Here is a 13,262-nt window from a genome sequence, read left to right as displayed (position 1 = left end):
GGGGACGGGGCGGCACCGCCTGCGGTGCCCCGGAAACAGCGCCCGGGCCCGGCATGGCGGAGAAGGCACGAGTAGAGCCGGAGCAGGCACGGGCAGAGCCGGAGTCGGAGGCAGAGCCGGAGGCGGCCGTGCTGGCCTGGATGGACCAGGCGCTCGACGTGGTCAGTGCGGGCAGCGCGGAGCGGGCGGGAGAGCGGGAGACGGCGAGAGCCCGTCCGTGCCTCCCGCCGGTGTAACGCGGTCCTGCCCTTCGCATGTGTGTGTGTCTGTCTCTCTGTTTATCTATCCATCTCTCCAGCCGTCTACCTATCTACCTGTCCATCCATCAATCTATCCATCCGTCTATCTAATCTGTCTGATCCGTCTATCTAATCTATCCATCTATATAAGCTATCATATATCTAATCTATCCGTCTACCTATGTAATCTATCCGGCTGTCTAATCTATCCGTTTATCTAATCTATCTATCTCTGTCCCGCAGGCTAAAGAGGCGCTGGAGAAAGGCGAGGTTCCCGTGGGCTGCCTGCTGGTGTACGACGGCGAGGTCATAGGCAGGGGCAGGAACGAAGTCAACGAGACAAAAAACGTGAGTTGGGTCCCCCCGCCCGGGGATGCTCTGGCTTGGCCACTGCTGCCCTGCCCCGCACCTGTCCCTTACCGGGTCCCAGATGTGCCCTCTGGAGGCCCTTAAAGTGACCCCGGGGTGAAGAGGGAGAGAAATGTGGCCTGTGCAGCCTTTTCTGCTGGAGTTCTTTCCATAGACTTGCCAGAAGCAGGGTAATTTTGCTGGTAAGCCAGTGGTTTTGTGTGATGTGGTATGGTTATTTGGAAAGTGCCGAACTATAAATTGGAACTCCAACTCTCTTGCTTTTCCAGGAAAAATCCATACAAATGAAGGAATAAATAATGGTCAGTCTCACTTTGGAAGAGACGCAGGAAGATACACAGTTGGGAAATTGTGTTGACTTACAGAATACACAGAGTGACCAAATGTTACACTTCGTCTACAAAACTTCCATTTGACAAAGTTGTGCTTTCTAAAAGATGCTGCCTGTAAATTTCAGGCCTGTTGCAACTGTAACCATCAAGTTAGATCCTATACATGTTCACACACCCATTAAAGCCAACAGGGATTTTGTACAACTGAAAGCTTTGTGTGAATGACTCTGATTGCAGGATCTGGCTGTAATTTATCATGGATGTCTCAAATCTGAAGATATAATGAAAAGTGAAAATTAGTCTTTTAAGCTCAAAAATGTAACAGTAAAGATGAATCATTATACTAATTTGTGTTACAGGGCAATTGTATCAAGATGATTCTAATACAACTTAAAGCCAGATGACAGAGAAGCTAAGTATCTCACAGCCTTGTAAACACTGTGGGCAAGCAGACACTTTTTGGGAAAAATCATGCCAGAGATATTAATAATGTGTAAAAATCACACTTTAATAGAGCATAACTGACAAGACTGATAACAAGATCAGAATCAACTTAAAATTACCAGGGAAACTTTCAGGCTTTTTTTTGGTATCAAGGTTGTCTGAAGGTACATACTAAAATGCAAGCAGCCTGATTTTAAAAAATGCAGCTGCATTTTCGAAACAGTAATCTGTTAATATCTTTGAAAGCCAAGCCTTTCTTGAATTGCTGTTTAGCTCAAGTTTCAGTTCTTCTGTGGTTTGATTTTCCTAAATGTTTGTATTATAGTGACTGGAAATGTTGGGTACTTAGTGCTTCTAAATTTTTTATCAGATACTTAATTGCTCCATATAGTCTAAAAGAAAATGCTTAAAAGAAGTACTTGCTAGGACATGGGAATGCAGAAAATTGTTTTCAGTTTTCTCCTAATGCTTTCTGGCGTTATTTAAGGACAATCCTGGGGAAAAAAAGACAACCCTCTTGAACCATTGAAGCAGTTCCAGCAGACATCATAAATGTCAAGGTTTGTTTTAAAACTAATTTCTTGTCCCACCTTATGCTGAAGGACTTCTTTAGAACATCATTCCTCAGATGGCTAAAAACCATCTGATTTCCAGTTTTTAGAATTTTTATATTCTTTTTATAGCTCTCTCTTCTTGTGCCAGCATCATCCAATATTTTACATAGCTTGGATGTATTTAAAGTCTTATTCCCTTTTGGCTTTTGTTTCTCCCAAGCCAACTATTTAGTTTCCTCTCAGAAGACAACTTGCTTTCTGTGTTCATTCTAATAATTCTTTTATATAGCCATTCCAGCTTTGATTCATCTTTCTTGAATTCACTTAACCAAAACTCTATTCCAGATGAACTTTCTCTTGTGCTTTGTTTGATGACACTAATACTTCCCATTCTCCCTGGAAGAAAGTCCACCCATCTTTTCTGGAGCTTCTTTGGTCTTTTATGCTGTTTCATTATGCTTCATTTGTTACTTTGAATCTTTTTTTACTCCTGTTCAGAAGACCATCCACCTCTTGAGTGACACACCCTGTCACTTCTCATGTAGTCTTTCCTCATAAGAAAGACATCATGTAGTCAGCTGTAGGTGTTTCTCCAGTTAATGCCAATGTCTCAACTGAAAACATTTAAGCAAAATGATCTTTGACCGTCTTTGCTAGTTAGTTCCTTCAGGGCAAATATTTCTGCTGTCAATGCAACATGTTCTTTTTCTTGCTCACCTTACATTTCTTGCACTAGGCTGTTTTCCCCAGCCTCACAATAATTTCACAGGTTGTTCCAGATGCATTGTAGAAGTACAGAGAGATAAGACAGAAATAAGACTGGTGTTTCTCTTGCCTAGAATAAACATTTGTCAAAAAAAGTTACTAGGTTAATTTAGTGTCAGATATCTTAATGTTTCTTTTTTGTTTCATTTGCCTTTTATAAGGATTAGTTTGTCAGTTTGTTGTTCTAAGTTTGTTATCTTGCCTGTTTTTCTGCTGAGTCTTTCCTGGATCTCCAGTTGTCCTTATTTTTCAATACAATGACTCTGGTTGCACTGACAGTTTTCAGCCATGCAACACTCTCCTTTGATGTACTAAAACAAGGCTATGACACTGGCAGCCTTTTGCGTGAGTTCTCAAGCATTTTTTGATGGCAATAATATATCAGCTTGGGACTTTGCTCATCATCCCTCTTCCATGCCCTTGGCAATTTCTTCAGTTTAAAGACCTAATTCTGCGTCTTATATGCTGTAATTTGTGCTTTCCTCCTCTTATTCTGCCTTCTGACCGCATTCTCTGTGCCATTTTTATTGAAAAGGCAAATTACTCATTTTGTTTTGGAGTAGTACTGTAATTGTATTTGAGCTTCATCTCAAAGTCACTACTAGTTCTAACTCCTTTTTGACATGTTTTCCCTCAGGTATTTTTACTTTGGTTGACATTCAGTGATTCTTCCTTTAGCCTTTGCTTTCTGCCTTCCAAAATGTAGCTGTATAATATATCCATTTTTTTAACATTGAAAACTTTCTTCCTGATTTTAAAAAGTGATTGTTTATCCACTGAGATCTGAAGTCATCCTCTACAATTCTGCCCTTGCTTCGGAATCAACTTGCCTCTAGGCCTTGTGTCAAATGAATTCTATCACCTCCTTAAGTAGGTCCCTTCATCCTCTGATCTAACAGACTGAAGTTAGGAGCAGGTTGTGTCTTCTTTAGGCCCTCTTTCATTGTGTTCCTGAACGGCTCATTTTGCTGAAATGATTTAGTTGCTGAAAGCTCTCCAATTTTTTCAGGCTGTCTCCTTTCACCCTCCATACTTTGTGCTCTGCATGTCCATAGAAGAATGTGTTAATGTCGGAGATACTTATTCTGTGAAAGTTATTTGCAAAATTATTGATCATCCCATTCTTCTAGGAAAAGTTGCTGCTGGAAGAAGGGAGTTTATATACAGCTGGGTGTGTTTTATTTTATATTTTTAGGAGCGTGGCTGTGGCATCAGCATTTCAAAAGAGTTAGGCATGCCATTACTTGTCTTCATTGGGCAATAGTGCAACAAATGTCTGTGTAAGACATTGGTTTTCAACAGACGTGTGCCAGTACTGTCTTCCCTCTGGCAGCTCCCACACTTGCTTGTTCACAGTCTTGCCTCAGACTAACCTGAAAATTTTCTTCCTTACAGCATTTGTGACCCTTCCCAGTTAAAAACATTTTTGGCATCTTTATTCCCATGTGTGATGCAATCATTCACTTCCCAGTAAAATGCTCTCATAGGCCCTTAGTCAATAAAAAGACTATTTAGTCATAGCTTAATATAAAATAAAATCTTAAGATAAGCCTAGAAGGTCAGTTTTTCCCCCTTATTTTTAATTTAGGAGGGACTTCTAACAGATGTGTATGGAAGGAGCTCAAGAAATAAGAAGACAGTGACATTAACCTTCCCCTTTCATATCCTTTCCACTTCCGAAAGTGAATAGCTTAGGTACTTCCAGAGCCCAAAACTATATCTGGATCATTGTTCCTGATAGCTGTCTGGGCACATATCCTCCATGAATTTGTCTAAACCTTTTTTGAACTCATTTATGTTTTTGGCTCCCATAGCATCCTGTGGCAACGAGTTTCACAATTTAATTATGTGCTTTGTGAAAGAGTACTTCCTTTTGTTTGTTTTATATCTGCTACCTGATAATTTCATTGGGTGCCCACTTGTTATGAGAAGTAATAAATCACAATTATAACTGTGATTTTCCATATTTTTCTTGATTTTAAAAATACCTCTACTGTAGTCCTTTTAACTCGGAAAACTAATGACTGTATATGGTCAGTTAAGAGCTGTAGTCTAAGTAGTCTCTAAACAGAGACTGTTCTGTAGTTTGGATAATCCTTTCTCACCATGAGGTGAATTTGTCCTGGTGTTCGTGTGTCTTCATGGCATGAGATGACCAAACCAGGGTGTACTACTTAAAGTCTGGGTGCACTGGGAAGTAGTAATGTTCCATATTGGGGTACTCTCTTCTGTGTAGCTGTCTTCAATTACTGCAGAATCTGGTATGACCTGCAGCATGGCTTTTCTTGTCTTGTCCTTCCAAGATCAGCAGAAGCCTGAAAGCTGCTCAGTATATATACAGTACAAAGCAGTGTGACAGGATAGAGCCATGTTTTCCTCTCGTAATCAAGGCTTATTGCTCACAGACTTTCAGTTAGTGCTCTGGAGTTGAAAAGCCAATATGGTGTTCATGCCTCTTTTGATCTGAGTGGTACAAAAATAGATTAGCCACCACTTACATTTTTGAGTTATGGTAGTAGTAGTAGTTCTGAGGCATCTTTCTTTTAGAGGGCATTTGTATCTCCATAAGGTGTGTACACTGAGAGTCCAGCTGATATGATCTCATTTATTCAACTAGGGAAGTCTGTGGCAACATTTCACTAGTAGGCCTGGAAGAACCATGTCTGAGTATTGATTCAGATCCATATTCTTATCTGAGTGGGTTCATTACTATGTTAGTTCAGATCACAAGTGCACACCCAGAATAAATTTTGTGATTGTGTCTGCTTACCATTTGTGCTTACTGCTTTGGTTTGTGTCTTGCAGATGGCAAGCTATCTACCTGGCAAATGAAATTGTACTGAAAAGATACACCTGGGGAGCATCCCTAATGCACTCCAGCTGTTGCCACAAATACACCATCCATGGCACTAAGCTTGTTCTAGGCCACTGTGAACTTCCCTGAATTGGTGCTGAGTCCTCAGCACTGCTTTGCTGTGCAGATACACTCCTCTCACACTGCACTGTTATCACGACAGTTCTTCACAGTGCTAAAACACTAACCCAAGTTCACATATTGAGAGGAAGTTACCTACGGTCACATAAAGACATACTAAGTAAAGGTACAAGTATAACTTAGATTAAGTCTTAGTCTAATGCCTATGTCAAAAACATCCATTTGTTTCAGAATAGAGAAAAAGAAGGACAATACTAGCATTATTAATTCAAATAAGCATTAGGCTCTGTAACTGGAGAGTCCTTTCATAATTAGTGCTTTGATTGGCATAACATAGTGCTGCAGACATTCCAGGGTGATACTGGGACATAACTGTTTGTTTTTGTCTTTCTGCAATTAAAGTCAACACTTCTTCTGTTCGGCTTTTTGTGCTACAGATACTGAGGTACTAATCATTGAGTTATCTTGGATTAAAAAAAAAGAGAAATTAATATGAATCTGCCTTTTTGTCATCAGGCTTGTGCTGCAATCCCTGGCTATTACTTGAGAGACTTACTGTACATGTATGTATTCCCAGGCAGCATTAAACCTGATGCAAACTGATAGTGCTGTGTTTACAGAGCATGCCAAGCTGTTCCAGAAACATGCTGAAATTGTTGCATATTCACAGTGTATTCATTTCATGCAATGAATTTCAGTAATACTGTCAGAGGAAGGAAAAAGTACCAGCTAGGAGCACTGTCTTAACATTTCCAGAGAAAGTAACTCAGCCTCCATTCTTACTCTTGAAAGCACGGTGGGCTGTGGGCTAGATAAGTTGTTCCAGTGGGCTTTGTATGTCCCTTAAGCGTCAAGGGGAGCTTTCATGTCTTTCCTTACTATGCTGGCAGGACTGAGAGAGGAGAGGTTCGGAGCAGGCTACTCTGTCTAGAAACAGGTAGAAGAAAAATCTGGTTTGTGCTTCTGGATCTTGTGTGCTGCACACTAGAGATAGAGGTGGAGGCTGAATATGTTCTTCCTTGGGCTGAGTGAATTTTTTTTTGCAACTTGAAACAGCAAAGAGCATTACATTCCTTCTGTAACAAAATAGAATAAATGCAAACTTTAAGAAAATATTTATTTCTATCTCCTAGGCTACTCGACATGCAGAAATGGTTGCAATCGATCAGGTCCTGGACTGGTGCAAGAAACACAACAGAGATTATACGGAAGTGTTTCCACAGTTGGTGTTGTACGTCACTGTAGAGCCCTGTATCATGTGTGCAGCTGCTGTGCGCTTGATGAGTATCCTTTCAGGCTTATTCATGCTGGGAAACTGTGTCAAATAGTACTGTTTTGGTGGTGAGCCCACAGAGAAGGGCTTGGCACTGTCAGGGGAAGCCAAAAGGTGTGATCTGAGGGTCTGTGCCCACCTCCATTTGCTGCATGGTGAATAGTAAGAGACTCGAGAGTGAAAGAGAAACAGTACAATTACAACAAAGAACTATTTCTCTTAGAGATACCTGTTAGTATGTAAAATGAGCTAAACTCCATTCAGTATTCAGTTTTGAATGTTGTAACATTGGTAAACCATGTCTTTTTATTCCTCTGCTTTGCAATTCATGCTTGTCCTTTTCTGAGGAAGGCTGGATGTGCATCTTCAGCAATACATCTTACATTACTCAGAAGTAAGTTCTGATTTTATGAGGGAGAAATTTCAGCTCAAACTAATTTAGTTTGAAAAGTACAAGCACATTTTAGTGAGATCTAATGACTACTTAAATCAGACTACTGTACTGCCTACTTGCTTTTCACTTTAACTTGACTCATTCCCATAAATTCCACGAGTCGTATATGGCTGTCGAAATGAGCGATTTGGAGGCTGTGGCTCAGTTTTGAGCATCTCATCTGATGATATGGTGGACACAGGAGACCCATTTGAAGTAAGCTGTAAAATGTTTCCCTTCATTTTTCAGTTAGGGTGCTGTGTCTGTCTTTGTTATGAGGCTTTGAGAATGTTATGCATCACTTTAAGAGGACTCAGATGGAAGGTGATCAGAGTCAAGTAAACTTGACTTAATAAGAAAATAATGTAAAAACATTATTGCCTTAAAGAACAGACAATTGAGGAAAAGCCTGATGACAGTCTTAAATTATTTAAAAGAACATACCAAAGGGAAAGAGAAAGAATTATATTCATGGAACAAGGTAAGAATTAAATAATCTAAAACAGTAGAGTAAGTGTATGCTGCAGGAAGAGATGATAGAAAATTCTTTTAAAATGCAGAATGTATAAACACCTAATCAATAAAGATCAAGTAACAGCAGCTTACCAAGTTACTGTGTTTTAGCTGAGCCACTGGAAGTGGTTGTATTTTTGCTTCCAGTCTATCTGTATTTGAGGTAAAATGCATTAGCTTAGACTCACTTCATATGGTTCAAACCCCAGAATAAATCTGGACTGCACAAGTAGCAGAGCAGACTTAGTTTAGGTGTCAGGAAACTTTCTGAACAGTGAGGATACCAAAGGACTGGAACAGTGTCTGGGAGGAATGAAGCATCTTTGTCATGTAAGAAAGGCTGGGCAAGCATTCAGAGGAGGTATAGTACACATAAATCTAGATGATTTATAGCATTTTACTACTATCTTTATATATCCACAATACATATACAGAGTATTGCCATGTGGTATTTAATTTTTTATATGTTAAGAAGAAAGGTGAAGGTTGTTGCTACTACAAATCATTCCTTTGTTTCTGTAGGCAACTGCAGTGGGATATATAGGAGTAACAAGTATTTTCATGTGGGGGTGAAGATTTATTTAGTGTGAGTGACATTTAAATGCTTTGTCATTAGTGCTCATGGCCTGGAAAAGTATTTTGGAAGGATCAAAAAGGTCTGAGAGATAGAATAAAGAATAGGTGTTTGGAATAAAGAATAGGTGTGTGGATGAATGTTTTCTGGCAGGAATTTAATCTACAAATAGTTAGATGTATGACCTCTTATTTCCAAGTGCTTGAGGAGTATATGAAGTAAGTTAGAAAAACATTAATAAGAAAGAAATTGTAGATTGCAAAAAAATTTTACATAAGTTACTAAGAAAGTTTTCCCTCACTTTAAGATATTAGGGGAATTATTTACTCTACTAATCCTCAACATGGTATTTTTCAAATATATTAGGTATTTAACCTGAAAAGGAGATTTTTCTGATCCATAAGTTGTCAGTACAGTTGTTTAAAATTATTGTGTACTTAAGGCATTATTGTGAAGCATGGAATATTTTATTATCAGGTATGCTCACTAATATAATTCTAATTTGTGCAGTGCACTTCTGGCTATCGTGCTGAAGAGGCAGTGGAGTTGTTAAGAGCTTTCTACAGGCAAGAAAATCCCAATGGTTGGTTTTACATTAATGCATCCATTTTGATCCCAACCTAATTTAAAAGAATGCTGGCACTGGTATTACTGTAATTCACTTCTGATGATTTTTCTCCCTTTTTGTTTCTTCTTGGTAGCACCAAAATCAAAAGTACGGAAAAAGGATCGTCGTAAGTAGCCTTGCACTGGAGGGAGAAAGAAACTTACCAAAAAATGATCTGTAAAGATTTCTTCAGAGTCCTTTTTAAAAATGTACACTTCAGTCAAATTATGTTTAATTTTCTGTACAGAGTTTTTACTAATAGGATGCTTACTACCTGTCCCTGTGTTTCTGTGTGTGTGATTTCTTGCTGTCATAATGACCAGAAAAAGGAATAAATGGCTGTTTTTAGAACGAGGAAAATTTGTGGTTCAAGTTCACGTGTTTACAGATAGATGGGTCCATTAAAATGATGCCATTTTGTACAGCACATTCTAGAATATTTTTTCCTTCTGTCTGTGGAGACGCATCTTGCTTTTCAATAGTAAATGTTTGCTTAGGCAAGTAAGTAAATCTTTTGGAAGGTTACATTTGTAAGTCCTTCACAGTCTGTGTGTGTATATTTAATCAAAAGGCATATAAAGGAATTGTAGAATCCTTGAAGATTTGACATAAGACCATTGTAAATATTTCTTCATTGTTTTTTACACCCTCTCTAGCACAGGCCATATTTTCAGATGTAATTTCTGAAAGTCACATACCTGTGCAAACAGGTAGATATGCAGAATCACATCTCAGTTTATGTATGCTGTTGTTTAATAAGGGTAAGCAAACATGACTTGGCTGCACAGCATCTTCATACAAAGTTGTGGAGAAACTCTCCACAATTCTCTTTAGACTCTCCACTCCTGTTGTGAATAATTAGTTTTAGAAGTGCTTTATCTTTAACAATGCACTAAGAAACTGAAGCTTTTGTCAGCTACTAAATTATAGTAACTGAGACAGGCAGATACAAGGGAAAACCAGGAAATTAAATGGGTAATAGTGTGAAGAAAAATTATTTAGGGTGTTTATCTTTTTGTAGTGTTGGTTGACTTCGTCATTTCCATGTACTTTGCTTGGCAATGCAGTAATTTATAATCCAGAAGAGGGCCTTCAACTTCCACTAATGAATTAAGAATGCAAGTACTTGATGTTCTACTTAGAGGATAATTATATTGAGCATGAAGCTGTTTGTAGTTTATTTGGCTGTTATTCAGAAATTTGAGAAATGCCCTTTTTTGAATGCAAAAGAGTGGCTAAAATTTTATGATTATAAAAAGTAAATACAATTAAACCTTTTAGCTATTTCAAATAAATGCTTTCAAAAGTGTTTTTAAAAAGAATATTAAGAGCTTTACTTTGTCACCATTGTTCCTAATAACTTAGAATTTGTATTTTGTGTGCTTACTTATTGTTTACAAAGTGACCTGGGAATGAAACATTTTTACCATAATAGCTGTTTTCAGAGTTTAGAAATAATATTTCTTTAAATGAAGCCCTTTAACTGATGTCAGTGGCCTATTCTATTCTCCTGCCCATTACTTATGGCATTCTTTGAGTCTTTCCCATTCCATAAACAAAAGAAGTTACGACTGTGCTCGTAGATTTCATCCGCTTCAGATCTTTGAGGCCTCATGAACCAGACAGCTAAGCAGGAAAAGCTGTTTGGTAAAAGACCAATTTTAATGACTGATGGCTTTATGGAAAAGAAATGGGCATGCCTGTGGTTACACTGTTTATCTATACAGATACATACATTCAGTTCTCAACTGCAGCCTAAGTTTCTTATACCTTCAAGACACTAAAGTCCAAATTAAAGGAAGACTTTAGACTTCTAGCTTGTTACTGACATCAGCGACAGTAGGAATTGGAGCCTTTATACTGTTTGGGAGCAGGACCTAAGTCTCTCGATGCTTTTTCTTCCTCAAAGGGGCTAAGAAGGACAGTAGGAACCAGGTAAATAAATAGAAAGATTGCTGGTAGCAGGACAAAACACACTTTAAAAGTTGTGTCCAGTTTTTCAACCCTTAAATTGGAACAGAATTTTTTTTGTAATAGGAGTCAGTGGTAACCTGTCACTTAAAAAACAGGTCAGGTCTTGTGCAAAGCCAAAAGAGACTGAAGAGGGTGACAAAAGTAAAAATTTCTCTTAAAGAGTGATCAAGGATAATAATGTGCATCTTGGAACAGAGGCATGACAGATGAATAGCATAGCAAGATAAAAACTGTTGTTCTAGAGAAAGGTTATAAAGGATACTTCTCTTTACTGTAATATGTAAGAAAAAAAACCGTAATGGTCTAGTATTGAGGCAAATTTGGATGTGTGGGGTTGGAGTTTTTGGTTGCTGGGGTTTTTTTTGTTGTTGGGGGGTGTGAGGGGGTGGGGGTTTTTGGGTTGTTTGATTTTCTGGGTTTTTTTGGGGTTTGGAGGGATTCTTTGGGGTTTGGTTTGGTTTTTAGGGGTGTTTTTTGATTTTTTTTAGTTTATTTGTTGGTTTTATTTTTTTTGGGGGGTGTGTTGGGAGGTTTATTGTTTGTTTTTTGTGGGGTTTGGGCAGGAGAGGAGTATAATAATTAGCTCAGGGAACAGACTGCTGAAAGATTACACTGCAAGCAAAAATGTAACCCATTCACCTGAAAATCCTGTTACGTATAGGAATAAGAACAAATGCAGATACACAGGCATTTCTATAAAAGAAAGAAATCAACTCTTGTGTGAACACAAGTTGCTCATCAGAGCCATGGCATGGCGTCTTGACAACTGCCAGGGGTGCAGCTGTCTCCTCCTCACTCCCCCCAGGCAGTACTCTCCTCCCTGCCTGCAAATGGCCATCCCACCACAGTAGCAGCAGCTTGGGCAGCAGGAGCTCACGGAGGCTGGTCTTGTGCCACTGCCTCAGGCATGTACCTCAAGCAGGTGTCCCAGTCTGATGTGCCACAGCTCTTCCTAACCATGAATTTTGAGTTTCCTGGGTTTTTTTAGAGTTGGATTAAAAAACCTGAGTGTTCCAGAAGAAATGATAGAGATGCTACGTAGAAGATTCTAAGTTCAGTCTCAGAGAAACCTCTCCATGACTAAGCTCAGCTCAGGGGCTGGAAGGAGGCAGGAGGCAGCCACAACAATTATAACCTGATGAGCTGACTGGTTTCAGTGCTCCAGGTCAGAAAATGAACTTAAAAAGCAAGAGAATTAGAGAATACAGAAAGAAGAATGTCAGAAAAAGAACTGAGCCATTCTTGAAAGCTTATTCAGTGAGAAAATCCTTGCTCATGGCTGTGGAAACACAGGCTTGGTTTGTAACTGCTGCTACCAAGTAAAATCCTGCTGCAAACTGGGTTACACAGCCTGGAAGAAGTATTGCTGTCTGTTTGCTGAGGTCCCAGTGTCAGGCTTTGGCTCTGGCCCTAGAAGAGTGTCAAGAGAAACAACTTTATTTGTTCCTGACACCTAGAAAACTCAGAGCAGTGGCTTATAAATGACACTATTAATTTTCACGGTGCTTTTACCTATTTTTATCTATTTATTTCTGGGTTGCCACATAGCAGGCCTCAAGACCAGCAGTAAATGTATTCAACCAGTTTATTAAAACAAGTTTAAATGCTTCACCATTTTTCCCTTGCTGCTTGATAAATAAATGCTTCAACTTCAGGGTTACGTTTACCTTGGACTGGATTTTTGCCAGTTCATCACAGGTAAACATGATTTTATTTCAGCCTTCAGTTTGCTTGTCAATAGTCTGACATCAAAATATATTGAACCAGCTAGGAGGGCAGGAAGCAAAACAACATGGCTTTGTCTCTGCTAAACCGATTACAATTGACAATCCAAGGCTATAATAAATATGTCTTGTGACTTGCACACTAGAGGAGAGCCTGAGTTTAAATTATAGCTTTGGGTTTTGAAATGCTCACTGATCCATTCCATTCCCATTAAGAGCGCCTTCCGCTCTGCAAAATTAAGTGATCTCTTTACATGACAGTTTAATTTAATTAATTTGTTTTTTGATATGTACGTTTATGGAGTTTCTCCATTAAGCTTTTGCAATGTCTGTAGGTCCTATGCATTAATGTAAATGCGCCATGGCCCATAATTACCTTTGGCAGGCTTAAGGCACTGATAAAAAGATTATATTTTTAAAACTAAAGTCTTCGAACTTCCTCGGTGCTTGGCAGGAAATCTATTTCTGTGTTTTATTTGGAGCAAGGCTGGGGAGCCTGCAGCCAACAACTCCAGTGTAGGCAGTG

The 13,262-nt window shown here is 39.0% G+C and overlaps 1 protein-coding gene across 1 annotated transcript; it reads left to right on the top strand.

The window, feature by feature from the left end:
- Positions 1-4: 4 nt before the first annotated feature.
- ADAT2 (adenosine deaminase tRNA specific 2) lies at positions 5-9,398 on the top strand. The gene is made up of 6 exons (XM_071549220.1): positions 5-161; positions 483-587; positions 6,772-6,922; positions 7,454-7,560; positions 8,942-9,014; positions 9,133-9,398. The coding sequence occupies exons 1-6, from the start codon at positions 54-56 to the stop codon at positions 9,171-9,173; spliced, it is 585 nt and encodes a 194-aa protein (XP_071405321.1). The 5' UTR covers positions 5-53; the 3' UTR covers positions 9,174-9,398.
- The last annotated feature ends 3,864 nt before the right edge of the window (positions 9,399-13,262 follow it).

This window comes from Pithys albifrons, chromosome 2, assembly GCF_047495875.1.
Source record: "Pithys albifrons albifrons isolate INPA30051 chromosome 2, PitAlb_v1, whole genome shotgun sequence".
Classification (NCBI taxonomy): Eukaryota; Metazoa; Chordata; class Aves; order Passeriformes; family Thamnophilidae; genus Pithys; species Pithys albifrons.
Note: the sequence above shows the minus strand (reverse complement) of the source record. Positions and strands in the feature narration are given on the sequence as shown.

Bases quoted from the DNA above. Each gene is read 5' to 3' on its own strand.
- ADAT2 (XM_071549220.1), top strand. From the start codon at position 54: ATGGCGGAGAAGGCACGAGTAGAGCCGGAGCAGGCACGGGCAGAGCCG. The intron at 162-482 runs GTCAGTGCGGGC...TCTGTCCCGCAG, and splicing joins TGGACCAGGCGCTCGACGTG to GCTAAAGAGGCGCTGGAGAA. The intron at 6,923-7,453 runs GTATCCTTTCAG...ACTCATTCCCAT, and splicing joins AGCTGCTGTGCGCTTGATGA to AAATTCCACGAGTCGTATAT.